The sequence below is a fragment of the Equus caballus genome, chromosome 17 (genome assembly GCF_041296265.1).
Source record: "Equus caballus isolate H_3958 breed thoroughbred chromosome 17, TB-T2T, whole genome shotgun sequence".
NCBI classification, from domain to species: Eukaryota; Metazoa; Chordata; class Mammalia; order Perissodactyla; family Equidae; genus Equus; species Equus caballus.
The window spans coordinates 24,411,512-24,429,029 of record NC_091700.1 but is presented as its reverse complement, the minus strand read 5'-3'; the positions used below and the strand labels follow the sequence as shown (position 1 = coordinate 24,429,029).

Here is a 17,518-nt window from a genome sequence, read left to right as displayed (position 1 = left end):
ATTCTCTGGGCCATTTTTTTTCCTGTTGATGGACTATAATGACACAAATAACACCAGTTGCAGGCTATAAGAACTACTGCTCATCTGAAAATTGGTTATCAAAATAATGGGGTGATGAACTACTCAACCAGTCCTTGAATATAGAAGCAGTATAGCTTCTGTAGAACCATGGAGTGCTAGAAGAGGAAAGAGTTGAGCACAAAAGCAATTTAAAAAGAGACAGACGCAATAGTTTTGTTCACAAAAAATAAAATAAACTTCTCTATGGCAAAAATATGGGATTCAAAAATGAAAAAGCAAACTACAAATTTGTAGAAATAAATAATTAAGACAGAAATATACAGAGCTCACAGAAATAAAAAGCCTTAGAACTCCAACAGAGGCATGGGCAAAGACTACAAGATACATAATACACAAAAGAAGAAATACAAATTGTTAATAAAGGTAAGAAAATAAAACAAAGATACACAAATTGATGCACAATGATTTTTAATATCCCATATTAGCAAATATTTAAAAAGAATACACCGTTGAATAGAACTGGTGGGAATGGACATCCTTGCTTTGTTCCTGATCTTAGGGGGAAAGCATTCGGTCTGTCACCATTAAGTATGATGCTAGTTTACATTTTTCAGAGATGCGCGTGATTACATTGAGAAAACTCCTTTCTATTCCTAAGTTCTCTTCTAACAATAATGCCACAATGCAACAAGACAGACACACTATACTTGGCAGTGGGAGTGTGTTTGCACGTTCTCTCTAGAAATCACATTAACAATATGTATCAAATGTTTTTTATGCCATATTTTATGTCAATTAGTTTATTTCTATGTAGCTGACTTAAGAAAGTAATCTGATACATGGTTAAAGATTTATTTACAAAGATATTCATCAAAATGTTATTCATAATAGTGACAAATTGAAACTAACATAAGGTCAATATTAAGAGAATGATTAAGATAATTATGGTCAAACATAAAAGACAATAATACGCAGCCATTCAGTTTCAATTTACAAAGGCTTTTTCATGCCATGGGAAAATGCTCGTAAGTGGAAAAAAAAAAAGTACGATAAAGGTCAGAGATCAGATGTGGTCCAGGAGCTTGGCTTCAGAGCCCAGGAGGTGAGGTGAACAGATTTGAAATGACAGGGCTCTGATATTCTGATTAGGGACATGATGTTGGGAGCAGATATTGGCGTGAAGACTCAAATTAGGGTCACAAGACCAGAACTCTGGGTTCAGTGGGGGAAGAGCCAGAACAAAATGTGTGGAAAAAAAAAAGAGAGATCCATCAATCAGTGAGGAAAGGCAGAATGGAGAGGAGACGACGGCCATACGACTTTAACATGGAAAACAAAATGTTCTCCTTGTGTAAGTCCACCCACCCTCAGCGCCAGTGTGAAACCCAGTGCTGCAGAACAGACCCTTTTCCTATTCGCAGAAAAAAAAGACTGAAAGCAAATAGACCAAAATGTTTACAGTGATTTTCGTCTGACTGGTGGGTTATGGGTGATTCTAATTTTCTTCTTTATGCCTTTTTATGTTTTCAAATTTTTGTCATGACAGAGAACTAATTTTAAGGATTTCTGGCTGCAGAAAATCAGCTTTTTAGTTCTGTGTCCCCAGTTCAGAAACAGACTAGAAAGGAATAAGATAAGTGAAAGATGGAAGACCTCAAGGCATATGCTCTTAATCTCCGGGCTAATTCCCAATGCTTCATAAACGGGCTTTTTCTCCCAGATGCCCTCAAAGCATTGCAATCATCTATACCAGGTGGAGGATGTCTCAAACATATGTTTTCTTAAACAGTTGGCTCAGGTTTGGCAGTTGGTGGGTGATTTTTTTTTTTTTTTTTGATAACTCCTCTTAGCATAGTATTCATTCCTTCATTCCTTCATTCGCTGTGTTCCCATTAGATGTTGAAGGTATTACAAAGATGAAGTAATTCTCTCTACCTGTCTTATGTTCAAATTCCTTGTGTGGGACGTACTCTAGGAGCAGTGCAAATGCAGCAGCGCAGGAGCTTTAGAGGAGCAGGAGAATATTTCTGCCTGAGGAGATCAGGGCAGACTTCACAGAGATGACGTTTGGACTTGACCTTAAAGTAAATGGGGTTCCAACAGGTAGAGAGGAGAGGAGGCCACAATCTCCCCGAGGGCAGGAGCTATGTTGGTCTTGTTTACTACCGATTCCCTAGCCACTAACCCGTCCCTGGCGGAGGCAAGAGACTCAATCAAATTCTCAGAGGCAGGGAAACAAGGTTTATTCATACGAAAGCTAGTTTACTTTTGCTGAAGAGTAAGCTGCCTGCAGAGGAATACTGGAAATTTAAACTGGAAAGTTATACGTTGAGTCCAGGTTCTGCTAGACTAAGGAGTACTCAGCACATAATCACGATGGTGGATTGGAAATGTTAATCTGGAGTGGTTTTCAAAGTCAATGGGATATATCAAAGGCGAAGAAACCAATTATAAATCTATTAAAAGAGAATTGGGGAAATGTAGACACAGACTGGATATTTAATAATGTTAAGAAATCATTGTTCATTTAGATGTGACAATATTTTTTATCTTTTAAAGAAACATAAGGAAGTATTTACAGATAAAATAGTATGATGTCTGGATTTGCTTCAAAATCATCCTGAGGTTTTGGGGTGGGGGTATAGATGAAACAAACATGGCATGTAGTGATAACTGCTAAGACTGGGGGAGGGCAAAGGAACTTTCTGGGGTGACGGGAATGCTCTATATATTGATTGGGGGTGGCAATTAAACAGGTGTATACATTTATCAAAACACATTGTACACTTAAAATCCGTGCTTTTTACTATATGTAAATTTTTTGTAGACAAACTAGGTGATGGGTAAATTGGGTTCATGTTACTATTCTCTCTACTTTTTTTATACGTTTGAAAATTTCTATAATAAGAATTAAAAAGAAAAAAGAAAGAGAAGAAAGAAGAAATCTACTGCAGTATTGGAAGCAAGAAAATTATTTAAATCAGAGTGATGGCATGGAATAAAAGGGGCAGATTAAGAGTGGCACCTTTCAGTAATGGCTCACTGGCTTGCAGGGGCCTGGCTTGCTGGAACACTAACGCAGGATCCCAGAAAACGGAAGGGGTTGCTTTGACTCAGGTGTTAAAAGGAGAGAGCACAAAAGGATTTATTCAGTATTTTCTGATCCAGTTCCCATTTTCTCCAGCCAACTTCATGATTAGCATCATCAAAATGCCTACTTGGTATTCTCATCCATACACTTGCTACTCTGTCATCTCCTAAGGAAAAAAACAGTGAGAAAAATTTTCTTTGATACGCTTTTGGTTAGAGGATTGAGACTTTGTCAGAGCATTTCCTAACAGACCCAGGAGGAAAGGTATCGAGGGCTTTCCAGGGTGGGGCCTCATCCCACAGAGACCTTGCATGGAGATTAGCTACTCCGGGGGAGGGGGAGGGCCTTGCTTTGGTTGGAACTATGTCCACAGAACAGATCATATTGCCATTTTTATGTCCGTAGATGTGTTTTTATTTTAACATTGGAATGGTAGCAATCTCTGTGGGCATATTTTTCTACAGATTTGATATTTTGATGATTAAAAGTCATCATTGGTGGTACTTGATGCGAAAGTTAGGTAGCTGCAATACTCAGGACAGTTTTCACGACAAGGTTGACTCATCTTGACCACGTACGAATCTGAACGACAGCCTCTATCGCAGGATGTGCCAAGGGAGCCATTCATCCAAGGCTTTACAATAACACTCCGAATTATCTTCAATGAGGTCAAACAGACTGTCCCGGAAGTACACGGAGAGGACTGACAGAAGTCCGACCTGGAAGTAAATCATTCTGAAATCCTTCCCCAAATGGACACAGTTTACCCAGCATCTGATCCTTGCTTCTTTCCTTCTTCTTCTTTTTTTTTTTTTTAAAGAACAGTACAAATTTATTATGTTATAGTTCTGGAGGTCAGAAGTATGATGCTGGGCTAAAGTCAAAGTATCCCCAGGGCTGTGTTCCTTTCTGGAGACTCTAGAAAGGGATGTGTTTCCTTGCCTTTTCCAGCTTTGAGAGACCACCTACATTCCTTGGGTTGTGGCCCCCTTTCTCCATCTTCAGAACAAGCATCGCAGCATCTCTCTGGCCCTGCTTTCATCATCACGTTTTGCTTCTTCCTTCTGCCAGAATGCTTGTTTTGGCCAGGTGGCCCTCATCCCTCAGACAGCCTCATGCCTCACAGGGAGCTGCCCCCCAGCCCCAGCCCTAGGAATGAGCCTGCTTAGTCAAAGGAAATCCCAGACCTAGACCCTTACCTACTACTTGTTCAGAAATTAACTTATGTCTGTTCCCCCCACTTAAACGTAAACTCTGGGAGAATGTGGATGCTCATCTGTTTTGTCAAGAACCTAGAACAGTGCCCAGCACATAGTCCTCACGTAATAAATGAATTCATTTTTTCATTCCTCTTCAGCAAATTTTAGTTGTACACCTCCTATATGTCAGGGACTCTTCTGAGTGCTGGGGATGAACAGATATGTAAGACTCAGGAAGCCTGGTAGGGAAGACAAACATGAACACAATCCCTGACACTACACCATGGTAAACACTGTCATGAAGTTATACACAGAAGGCCGAGGGAGTCCTGAAGGAGCTACCGATTTCTCCTGCAGGTCTTAGGCAAGGCTCCCCAGCGCTTCTGACATCAAGCAGATTGTGGAAGAGGAGCAGAGATTCACCAGGTGAAGAATGAGGGCAAAGGTAGTCTGACCACATAACTTCTTGCCCAAACCAGGACACTTTGGAGAGTGAAAGAGAGGCTATTAATAATTACACTGAACAGGTGTAAACAGAGACTGTTCTGGGCAAACCAGGCCACACAGTCACTCAGACTGTGCCACAGAAGGAACAAATGGGTGAAGGCAGCGAACTTCGGTGTGTTGGAGTAGGGAGGGTGGCACTGCTGGAGGAGGGGCTGGGGCTGGAGTAGGGGGTGGGGGTCGAAGTGTGAGGGAATTATTCTGGCAAGCAGAGAACTTCAACTTGGCCCTCCAGCATTGGGGGCCTGTGGAGCAGGAGAGAACTGGGACCAGATTTGCATCTGGGGACAATAGCTCTGGCAAGCATGTAGAGAAAGGACTGGAGGGGCACAGACTAGAGGAGAGAGACCAGACAGGAGGCTGGTGCCGTGGCTCACCAGGGCATGACGGGCCCCTGATCTCAAGCAGCATGGGAGAGGGCGGGTCCAGAAGGAAGTACATACACCAGGTATTCCTGAGGTGGAACTGACTGGGCTGCATGGAGGGGCAGGAGGTGAGGGAAACAAGAAATGGATCATGTAACCTTCCCAGCCTGGGTGACTAGTGGCTTCTGCTCTCCTTTTCCATACGGTGGTGACAAGCGTAGGATGACCTCAGCTGCTTGGCAGACTCTGAGAGTTGACAGGGAGCAGATGCAGGAAGCTGAATCTTGCAGGGCCAAGTGCTGAGCCAAGGGCCAGTCCAAGAGCTGAGTCACTAAATCCACAGGGGTCAGTGCAGACAGAAAAGGAGTCAAGGTGCCTTGCGGGAAGCAGGGAGCCGGTGACGGAGAAGTACTGAAGCAGATGGGCGGGGAAGTAGGTACCAGAGACCTGGCTGAGCCACAGGCATGCCTCGTGCATCTCTCCCCTCTGCACCTCCTGGTCAGGATTCAGAACACAGCAAGGGATCCCTGGTAGGTCCGTGGAAGAACTACTGAGACACGCCCCCTAAGGGTGGAGAGGTGGACTGCAGGGCAGAGGAGAGGCATCAGGAGCCAGACAATGTATTGGAAGTGACCAGCGCTCTGGGTGCCCAGAGGAGGAAGCAACTCAGCCTAAATTAACAAAGCTGCTTTCTGTTTTGTCTACAAGTCCTTGATGAGTTTTTTTTTCAATTGTTATTTTTTATTGCGGTAAAATATACATAACATTAAATTTACCATTTTAACCATTTTTAAGTGTTCAGTTCAATGGTGTTAAGAACATTCACATTATTGTACAACCATTATCACTATCTATACCTCAAACTTTTTCACCATCCTCAACAGAAACTATCCGTTAAAACACTAACTCTTGACTCCCCCTCCCCCAGCCCCTGGCAACCACCTTTCTATTTTCTGTCTCTATGAATTCGACTGCTCTAGGAACCTCAGATGAGGGGCATCATACAGCACTGTCGTTCTGTGACTGACTTATTTCACTTAGCATATTGTCTTCCAAGTTCATCCATGCTGTGGCATGTGTCAGTACTTTGTTTCTTTTTCAGGCTGAATATTCCATAGCAGATATTTACCACATTTTGTTTATCCATTCTTCTGTGGATGGACACTTGGGTTATGTCCACATTTGGCTATCGAGAATTCATTGTTTTTGAATCAAGCCATCATGCACTATTCTGAATGAATTATCTTGCTGAGGAGAGGAGAAAAGATTCCAGGCGAACCACCATGCATTCCTTTGATCTCTTTCGTCCTGTGGGCCCGCCGAGGTTCTGGCTACTTATGTGCAGTATCTCATTTAATGCTCTTAACAGCCCGACGGAGTTGGGGTCTTCCCCCTTGGATAATGAGGAAACTGGAGCTTAGAGGTTAAGAGCTTGTTCAGGATCACCAAGATTCAGCTAAACCTTCTGATGCCCTAAGTCTTAACTTGAAGCCCTTTAGTATTTCAGGCCTATAGAGCTTTATAAAATTTGTCTTTCCTTAATTCATTATTTTTGTTGTCTATTTCCTATTTCCCAGTAACGATGAATAACAGAATCCTTAAAATAAAAAAACTCCTTGCTGCTTACAGGCAGCAAAGGGGAGGAAGAGGTGGCTCTGGGGACACTGTGTGCCCAGGTTGTCAGGAAAAGCAGCCCCGGGCTTGAGCCAGGGAGAGACAGACGTGCATTCCCCTGTTACCTGCAAGACCTATTCAAAGAAATTCTCGTATAACCTGTCATTTGTATAACCTCAAGGTTTGCATCAGAAAGCAGATGTATCTGCTCCTGTGTGTCATTGTTGTTAAAAAAAAAAAACAACTACATTTCGGTGCATACTGTGCCTGGTAGAATTGACAAGAGGGAACTGGGAAAGGCTAAAGCAAAAAAAAAAATCCTACCAAAAAACCCCAGAAAAGGTTAAGATGCAGAAGTGCCTGAGAGGACAAGTGCTCCTCCTCTGCTGGGGAAAAGCCAGCTACAGGGCAGCTCTGTGGACAGGACTCTTAGAGGTGTTGGGCTGGGACCACACGAGCGGCTGTGATCACTGTATCTCTTTTCTGTTTGGGCCTTGAGGATGGAGAGCCAGGCATGTGAGAGCAGAGAGGAGTGTCTGGGTTCACTTTCCTTCTCATCTCTCATTTCCCCACCACTTCTTCCTTTTGATAGAGCAGGAAAAATAACCCGTGGATAGCCCTCTTCAAGCAGGCGGAAAAAAAGCTTGCCCTTTAATTCATGTTGTCTCTCTTTACTAGGAGAGTCTGAGCCAATGAAGGCAGAAGATAAGAGCTATCGGAGAGTCCAAAGGAAGTGTCAGAGTTCAAGTGCATGTTCTAATCAGGCAGAGCAGCACCGGAATCAAACCAGGCTCACACTAAGTTACTTTTACAAAGAAACGAATTTAGATTGTGCCTAGTAATTCAAAAACATTGTCACATAAATACGTCTTTTAAGTTTTAAAAATATTCAGTCTCTTGAATTTTTGAAAGAGTTATACATTTGCATGGTTCAAAACTCAAAAAGTGTAAAAAAGTATACAATAAAAATGGTCTCTTCCATGTCGCCCCCCAATACACCCACTCCCGCTTCCTCAGTCTCAGGAAATCACCATCAACAGTTTCTTGTGTATCTAACAGGAGTTTCTTTATGCTAAATATATTTTGGAATTTTTACTTTTGTTTAACATTGCTATGCTTGGCTAGTTTAATAGAGTCTTTTTTAAAAAGAAGAAGTGGAAGCCATGCCTGTTTCTCTGAACTGATGACCGAGCTTGAACGTTTGAGGAAACCCCCGAGTGGTACACTACCCTCGCTAAGTGCCCTGGGTAGGCTAATTAAGGTCAAGGAGCAAAGACGCCCTGTGGGTGCTAAGATGCGAATCTGATAGTAAAACCACAAGTTAGTCCAAACTTTTACAGTATAAACTCCAAGCACCTGGGCAAACTCTGGGAAAGTGTGTTGAAAAACCATCCCGGAATATTTGAGAAGTAGGTGGTAGGGAGAGGGCAGGATGAAGGAAGAAGCTGTCTCCACAGGAAAAAACCTAAAGTCACCACAAAGAAAGGCAGTTACGATTGGGGAAGTCAGACATAGGTGTTTGAGATGTTTTGGAGTCTAGAGGATGTTACGATTTCTTATTTTTTAATTTTTCTGGTGAAGTTTCTCACTAGAGCTCAGCAAACGCTGAGGTGAAAACGGGAAAGTCCAACCTGAAGAGAATCAGAAGAGCAGAGTATCTGTCCGTGCTTCAGGAGACTTCAAATTTATGGTGTTGATTAGTTAGGATAAAACCCCTCTGTGTTCCTGAATTACTTTTATTTGCTCTGGAGTTGGACATCCTTAGAGTGCAGGTGCTTATCAGTCAGTTCATTCCGTAACGAGTACTTGCTGAGCACTTATTATCCCTTTCCAGCACTGGGGATAGAGCTCAACAGACAGACATGGTGCCCTGGGAGGAGGGGTCCACGGCAGGGCAGGTCTCCTTAACGAGATGACACACACCACCCGAAGGATGGAGAGAGCTCCAGGGAGACGGAATGGCTAGTGCAAACGCTCAGAGGTGGCCGGCATGGAGCTTGCTGGTGTTTGAGGAACAAAATGGAGGCAAGTGTGACAGGAACAGTGAGTGAAGGGGGAGGAGGATGAGATGAAGCTGGAAAGACCGGAAGGAGGAGGAGGAGGAGGACGACAGCTGTATCTGCTCCTTAGGTGCCAGGTGCTGCTTTAAGTACTTTACAAGTATGAGCTAATCAAATCCTCAAAATAACTGCAGGAGGCAGGTAATATCATTATCCTCAATTTAAATATGAACAAATTTTTCTTTAATGATTACTTAAAAGATTTAATTGTTACTCTTTGAGATTTTCTAACTTCCCTTTAGATCAAACGACCTGACTCTCCAGGATGCAGCAGCATTTTTTGATGACCTAAAGAAGAGACAATCTCTTTCTTCTCCAAACCCTTGTAATACCATAAATCACATAATTGGCACTTAACCTAACTTGAGGCGCTTTATTTACGTCTTCGTTCTCAACTGGATGGCAAACTTTTTGAAGGCATGGCTCTTGTTCCTTAGGTGTCTACCAGAAGCCTTCACAAGTTGGAGGTACTCAACAGATACGTACTGACTAAAAAAATGCAATTCAGATATACATTGCTGAATAATTGCATGACCAGAATGGATCATGTTTGTATCCAAGGTTGTCCACGCTCTCGCTCTGTTCTCTTCTTTTCACAGAAGGGGTGGCTAATGCAAGGACCTCAAAAGGTAGCCCCTTCCGAAGTTAAGCTCAGCAACTTCTGAACTAGTTCTAAACAGTGGAATGATTGCGACACCTTCCCCAGCAGCTGTGTAGTCTCTTCTAGTCAGACCTTGCTAAATGAAGAGCTAAGCACACAAAATATTCTGGCTTACTTCTGCACTCACCAGAAGTCAAGGTTTTCTCCCCAGTTATAAACCTGTTGGTTTGATGTCTCCTTGAAATTCTCTGCCAAGTTTAGTCTCAACAAATTGCACGACTGGGAATCCAAACTGATATTATGAAGAACAAGGAACAGGTTTCAAGGTAGGCTGATACTACCATTTATTATTGATGGATATGACAGGAGAGATCCCAGAGACCATAACCTTTCTGGTGTGACTGTGGGTCGGATTGTCCCCTTGACATTCCACACTCTTCTCCACAAATTCCCTGCAACATACCCGTGCTGCAGCCTGACACACATTCCAGGCTCCTTCAGGGTCTGTGCATGACGTTCCCTCTGCCTGGGAGACCACTGCCCTCCCCCTACCCCGGTTCATCCTATTCTTCCAGATGGTGAAGCTGCCCTCGGCTTGTTCCTCCTGCAGCCAGAGCTAGTCCCACCCCACTTGGAGCTGACAGCACTTGGTTCTTCATTTCCTCAGCTCATTTTCCAAAAAAATCATCTGTCTACCCCAATGGACTGTGTGCTTCCTGAGGGCAAAGATTCTTCTTATTCATCAGTAGATGATCAACAGATATTTGTTTTAATGAATGAACTCATATTTCAGTTTGAAATAGAGTATAACATGGCTACGCCGTTGGTCCTCTTCTTTTAAACCTAGATTTAAATACTGACAAAATTTTAGATATATTAGCTATATGCCATCCTGCCCAGCAAATCCGTCATACATCCATTGTGCAGAAGACTCGATTTTACTCCTCTGAACTGGAAGTCAGTCACTTATCTGTTGATTCAAACCAACAGAAGAACATCACTGTTTTGATTGACATTTACCTCTGGACAGCTGGATGATGTTAATTAAAGCCACCAAGAAGGCTGATCCATTCAACTGTCAAAGGGCAGGGGAGAGTTGGGGAGAGATCACAAGTTTTAGAGTCGGAGCATCTGGGTTTGGACCCTGGCTCTGCACAAGATGAGCAAAGTCACGGTGAAAGAGGTAAAATGGGCACGAATGATGGAGCTCCAAGGGCATTGGACGGTTCCATTAGAGAATGCATCTGAAGTACTAATTAGGTACCTGGCATACAGCAGAGGCTCACTAAATCCGAGGGAGTAAACTGGCAGCCTGAGGGCTGTGTTTGCCCACCCTGACTTTTAAACTGTTGACTTTGAATGGCCATTCAGAGCTCTCCAGTTTGTGCGGAGTGCAGGTGCTGTTCTAAACATGCCTCCATGTTTTATCCTTGTCACACCCCTCTGAGGTAGGCATAATCATTACCCTTATCTTCCAGACGAGGAAAATGAGACAAAGAAATAGTTATTTGCGTATATTTTGTAGCTAAAACCTGCATGTGGGTCCCAAAGGAGTCAGAGCCTCTCAACCTCATCCCACTAAATCAAAACGACGTACCGCTATACATGAGCTGGTATAGCACAGTGGATGCGAGTGTGGCCTCTGGAGCCTGGTTCAAATCCTGGTTCCACTGCTTGCTAACTGTGCAACCTTGGGTAAGTTTCCTCATCTAGAAAACGGGGAACTACATCCCTGGGCTGTTATGAGCACTTCATAAAATACTTGGTGCACAGACATGTCCTCAATAAGCACTACTTGTCTGGATGTCTTACACCCACTCTTTACCCCTTCCCCACACTTCCTCCACACCCCGCCTCCCAATCACAGGCAACATTTCACTCATTTATCTTAGCTGGTGCAAACCCAAATGCCTTCAGGGAGAAGGGAGGTGGCAGAAATATATGAAGTGACCTGTGGTTAACTGCAGACAGGATGAGTAACAGAAAATATGAAGTGGCTTGCGAGGAACTGGACAGTACAGGATTGTGTAAAAGTATTCAAACGAAGCAAATTTTAAAACATTAGGCTGACTGAATGGATTAAGCTTGGCCCTCGTTTGATTACTTGCTCGGTCCATGAAGTTTTCTGGGTCTGTTTTGTAGCTTACCCACTCAGGAAGGCCCAAAGAAGTCAGTTGTACACAAACCCATCTTTTCCTAGGCACAAGGAAGTTCTTTGTAAAATGGATACAGTTGCAGGTAAAAACTGTGTTCTAAGCCCAGATGACGTCTTCTAGGCTCTGGATGCAAAATGTGGTATTTCAGCCAAATCTTATCGTCAACTGTGTTACATATGGTAAACTCCCCAGTACAGTGCCTAGCTCACAGAGGAATCTCTCTTTATGCTTGCGCCTCTCCAGTCAACCTTAGGCTGGGGAGACGAGGCATTCTGAGGTTCTGCAATTAGGATCTATGATACCACCTGCAAATAGACAGCTATAACACCAACTATACACAATTCCAGATAATTCTATTAGAAATCCATTTTAAATAGGACTTGTTCTTATATAAACTAATTTGTAATGCTAGCTAGTGGCCTCAGTTACTATGACTTTTTAGGATTCATGGACAAGGAGGCATGTTGGTGGGCAGCACAGACAGAGGCAGGGCTCAAATTCTGGCACATTAGACCTGTTTGCTGGAACAGAAGCAGGTGGGGAAGACAGGATGACACCAGACATTTATCTAAATAGGCGAGACAGACAGGGTCCAGGGCTGTGGTGACACCAGGACGGGGCCCAGGCAGGCCCTGGAGATCTAAGCAGGATGGAACATAGCAAGAAAGAAGCCAGGTGGGTGATACTGCTAAGTCTAGAGAGGGAAACAGGGAGGCAAGAACTCCACACACCTGAATGTGTGGCGGTGAAAAGCAGGGTCCTAGTCACTGGCTTGGGTATCAGGGCAAAGAGGGAGGCCCCGGCCTCTACGGAGGCAGGTGCCTGGAGAACCAGGACTGTTGCTATGGGATTTGGCTATATTCTGTTTGCAATTTTTTTCACCAAGCAAGCTTATAATGGAAATCACTATGGAAACAGTATTCATGTACCAGAAATCTATTTTTCCCTTAAATTTTGATTGAATGCTGTGTTTTGTTTTTTGAATGCTGTGAATCCATGAGGTAAGGCATATCTGATCTTGGAGTTTTTGTCTGAATTCAGGCCCTCAGCCCCACTGAAATGGGGGAACCCCAAAAAGCACCCCATCACTGCAGTTCACCAATCGAGAAATACCACAAGCTCTCTAATATGATAAATTATTCTACTAACTATAACTACTTTCTCAAACAGGAAGAAATAATGCTGCGCTGCTGACTCGAAGAACAGGGTGCAATGATGAATTTATAAAAGTAGAAAGGAGGAACTGTCTCACTAGCTAACACTGCTTAAGTCTTTCTTACAGGACATTTTTCTCACTTGCGAGACTTCTCATCTCTGGTAACATCATCATCACTGCTGGGTGGAAATCTTCCCTATTTTGCAACTCAACTTTACAAACAAATATACTTAGATACTATATTTATAAACATTTTCTAAATTTATAGCCAACAGGCAGGCGGGAAGGCAGCTTCGCCCTCCTGCTCCATTACTTACCTTTCTTCTTAAGTCAAAGAGCTAAGCATACATGGTTTCTTGTCTCTTTCACTTTTAGTTAATTAATTTGTCTTTTGCTAAGCTATGGAGTTTTGACTCAGATGATTCACCCAATGTATGTGAAAAGAAACAAACCACTTTACATTTTAAGCGCTTGGGCCCAGGTTACTTTAACCGTACAGAAGCAGGTTTCTTTCCAACCCACTCGGAATTTTTCAGATCGTCGTCTCCGCTGGCCGTTTCGGCAGCGTCCTCTTCGGCAGGAGCTGCGGGTCAGTACTTTCCGGGGCTGAACTCGGTGGTGGCTGCCACCCCCGCCGCGCCCGCAGCCTCCCCCGGAGCCCCTCTCGCAGCCAGGACTCGGGAGATCGGGCTCTAGGACCGCGAGGGCCGCGGCAGGAGGCGGAGCCCGCCGAGCCCCGCCCCGGACGAGTGGAGCGGCGGTGCCGGCGCGCCCCGGCTCGCGCGCTCCAGGGCCGGGGGCGGGGCCGGGGGCGGGGCCGCGCGGTGGGGGCGGGGCGCGCCGGTGGCCGCGCCGCTGCCGGGCAGGCCGGGCATTAGGGCCTCGGCGGAGCTCCCCAGAGCGCTGGGCGGGGTGTGCGGCGGGCGGCTTCGCGGGCAGGCGCGGGCCCCGAGGCGGCGGCTGCGCCCTGCGCCGGGGAGGAGCCGGGGGCGGGCGGGCGCCGGCAGGCGGGGGCTGGGGCCCGGGGCGGGGAGAGCCGTAGCGCCGGCGGCGACGACGGCAGCGGCGGCAGCGCAGGCTCGGTGCGTGGGTCCGCGGCGGCTCGGGGTCCGCCCGCGGGCTGCGGTGCGAGCGGGCGGCCCGGCTCCCCTCCTCCCCCGCCCGCCGCCGCCGCTGTGATTGGGTGGAAGATGGCGCTGGGCGGATGGAAATCCTAATGACAGTCTCCAAATTCGCCTCCATCTGTACCATGGTAGGTGCAGCGGGAGGGCGGCCGGGACCCCGCGGGCGGGCGGGCGGCCCTGGTCTCCGCGCCTCCCCCGGGCCGCCCGCGGGGCCTAGCGCGGGGGCCGGGCCCGGGCCCGGGCGGGGGGCGGCGAGGCGGGCGGGGGCGGTTGGACGGCTGCGGTGGCGGCGGCGGCGGCGGCAGCGCGGGGATGAGCGGCCCGGGAAAGGGGAAGGCGCCTGGCGAGCCGGGGCGGCGCGAGGGGGACTCGCCAGGGGGCGGCCGTGCTGGGGGTGGCGGGGGCGGGCACGGGTCTTCGGTGCCCCGGCCTCGAGTGCCCGCGTCTCCCCGGGCGGAGCGCGGCCCTGGCTCTGGTCGGAGGTGGAAGGACCCGGACGGCGCGCTGTCCATTTCCGTCTGGCGGGGCGCCAGGCGGGAGGCGTCCCTGGGCGCGGGTGGGGTGCTGCCGGCCGGAGGCGGGGTCCCAGTCCTGCCCGGGAGGGGACGGAAGTCAAGTGCAGATGTAGTCCCCGCGCCTCTGGCGAGGCCGAGTCCCCCACCCCCCGCTCAGGGGAAGGGGGTGTGTATGAAGGTGGAAACTTTAAGTAAGTGCTGTTGAAATTTTTCCCATTTTCTACTCTGTCTTGGAGGGACGAGCTCTCCCTTTTCCAACCATGTGTCCAGGTGGCAGTCTTGTCTCTGGGAATCAACGTTAATCTTGAAAAACAGCTTAAGCTTTCCTGTCATTTGTTTACTTTAATACACCAGCCACATCATTGTGTGGCTTAAAGTGTTTCTGTGCAGGGACTGACTGCAAGGGTTATTGTGTGTGTTTTATGGGGGCTTTTAAATAGACTTTAAGGGGAAAAAAGTGCTAATGCCTATTGAAAAGTTCCGAATAATGCAAAACGTGCGTGCGTTTCGATCTCGGTGTTTTTGTGCTTGGCCGGAAGGACCACGGTCTTCCACACGATGGGGCAAATTCGTTTCGTTAGCTCCTTATGAGCTTACGTCTAGGAATCCTAATTATGAGCCATCACAGAAAAAAGTTATTCTTTGCAACGTGGGCCTAGGGATTATGCTATTAAAGACTTCTGAAATCTTCCCTTCTCTTTTATTTCTTACTAGCCCTTTTTACGCACCCGATTGCATATAGGAGATCCCCAAGCAATCTTCGGCTTAAGGGTGGTACATCTTATATACCTTTATATGCCTATATACGTTTATATACCTGTATATACATTTTGTATGCCTTTCTTTAAGGAGTGGTGAATGAGATCGGAAAGATGGTTTAGAAGCAGATTCTATACCGCTTGCAGAGGAAGGGTGTAAAAAAATGGCTGAAATCAGGTGGGGTTAAAATCTACAGTATTAAAGAAATCATATTGAAGAATGAATCATTGAAGAATCCATTTTCCCCAATGGATGTTTGTTTTTTACTCACAATTTACATTTTAGGAAAGCATTGATATTAAAGGGACTATATTAAAACGATTTCCAAGGTTCATTTGGATTATTTTTAGGTAAGACAATTATTATTCTATTTTAAAGGGAATGTGATAATTAAGTCTTTGAAAGTGATAATCTTGCCGGGTTGCTGAGCTACGCAGATTGTCTGGTCATAGTTCACTGTCGAGGTCTGGGCTTTCAGGCTGATGTGTTATTCTTTCCTGACCAGTCATCCACTCAAGTCTGTCGGGTTTAACACCTAGTAAGTGTTAGAGCCTGTGCTGTGTGCTGGGGATGCTGCAGTGGTCAAGACAGCCCCTGTTTTCATGGTGTGTACATTCTAGTTGAGAGACACAAACAATATTCAAATAATGTATTAACAAATATAATATGTGCCATAATCAGATTAGGAAAATGAGGCAGAGACAGATTTGCCAAGTCAGGCCCTGAGTGAGTGTGATTCTGATCTCCAGAGTGTGAGACTCCGAGCTCTTCCTCAGGCTTCCACTCGGGTGCCTTAATTGCATGAGGTGTGTGTGCATTGTTGGCAAACACAGAAATATCTGCCTGGCCAAATGAGATGGTTCCAGAAGTAATGTTAAAATTGGGTGTGTCTCTATTCATATTTGAATAAATTCTCATGTGCTCCCAAAATAATGGTAAACATCTCAATGTAATTTGCATTCTTATTCTCTGAAGCAAACTGCAACTGATCTGAGAATTACAAAATTAACAGTCAAGAAAAGCCAAGATATTTCCCTCTAAGCCTTCAGAGGTGCTGTTTTGCTAGGCTTTGAGCTGCCCCCCCCCCCATACCTGGCGAGTTCATACCTCTCTCAAGCAGGTAGACTGACCTGAATAATCCTCCGCTGTCCATCTCCTCTTATAATTTCACAGGTTTTTTGGAATTTCAGTAGCGTTTATCATACTTACCGTCTTGTACATTTTTCTCTTATCTGCTTATTGGATTGTGAGGTCTTAAGGGGAAGGACTGTCATTGGTTTCTGCAGTTTGCCGGAGCCCTAACTACTGCGTACAATAGAAAAGTTTCCCAGAACCTTTTGTTACCCTCGCGATATCCGGGGAAATGAATCTGGGTAAGCGTGCCTGAGATGGAGTGGAGAGGAGAGAAGAGGACTGGACCTAAAGAGAGTGATGCTTCTCAGAGAGTCAGCAGGCTGTGAAAGCATGGGTGATGAATTGAAATCAGTGAAGTTTACATGGTTTTTTTCATTTCTCAATGTGAGGTACCTGGGCAAATCAACAGTATCTTACTTGGGTTAAGTAACTGTTCATGCAAATCTCTTCAGACATTTCTTATTCCAGATCACTGTTGTTCTGCTTACTTGTGAAAATTAGTAAAGTTTGTTGTTCTGAACTTAGTGTTATAGCCTGACCCAAATAAGTGATTGTTTAGATTGCAATGAATAAATTTGCAAAGGTTCATCTAGAAATGCCTGTTGTTATTTGTCTGTGGAATAATACATTTTCAGTGTCACATGGTGTTTGTTTTTCCTCTTTGCTTCACACTAAAAGGCCTGGCACAGAGTAGCTACCTAGTATTTAATATTATACTTAATCATTGTGAAGTAATGGGAAAAGTGGCCACATACCTATGGAGGGGCCTGTGTTTTGAAATTGAGGTGGAGTTGTGGAGCAGCTTTTGGTGGCCTAGGCCTAGACAGTGGAGACAGTGATAGTATGGGTCCTGGCTGTCAGGGAGAGGAGGGGCTCCAGAAATGGGGCTCGGACTGTGGTGATTGTGGCCTCCTGTGTGGGCTGTAGGGGTCATGGTTGGGAAGGGCTTGTGGGGGGGGATTAGATGAAGGAGAAGTTGTTGTGGGGGAAGGACTGGCCTGGCTCCTTGCCCACCTCCCATCACGGGCGTGAGATGGATCCGGTAGAGCCTGGTGTCCGTGAGGCCGAGGCCACAGGTGAGCTGCTCAGTGGCTCTGACAGGTTTACTTCGAAAAAAGCCTGTACCTAGCAGGGCACCCTCCTTGTGGTAAACTTTAAACTCCTTGCTGAAAGAAGTCGCAGGTGAAGCTGCCTACTTGTTTCTTCTTGTTTGAGTCTC

At 45.7% G+C, this 17,518-nt stretch overlaps 1 protein-coding gene across 5 annotated transcripts in view; it reads left to right on the top strand.

Annotated features, from left to right (window-relative positions):
* Positions 1–13,599: 13,599 nt before the first annotated feature.
* USP12 (ubiquitin specific peptidase 12) overlaps positions 13,600–17,518 on the top strand; it is an 85,837-nt gene continuing 81,918 nt past the window's right edge. The window contains exon 1 of one of the 5 annotated variants that reach the window (XM_023621435.2): positions 13,600–14,019. In XM_023621435.2, coding sequence (XP_023477203.1) covers positions 13,972–14,019 — 48 coding nt within the window. In that variant the 5' untranslated portion in view covers positions 13,600–13,971. Of the gene's footprint in view, positions 14,020–14,272; positions 14,598–17,518 lie in introns of those variants that run through there. The other 4 variants (XM_070240186.1, XM_070240182.1, XM_070240184.1 and 1 more) reach the window with 4 other exon arrangements.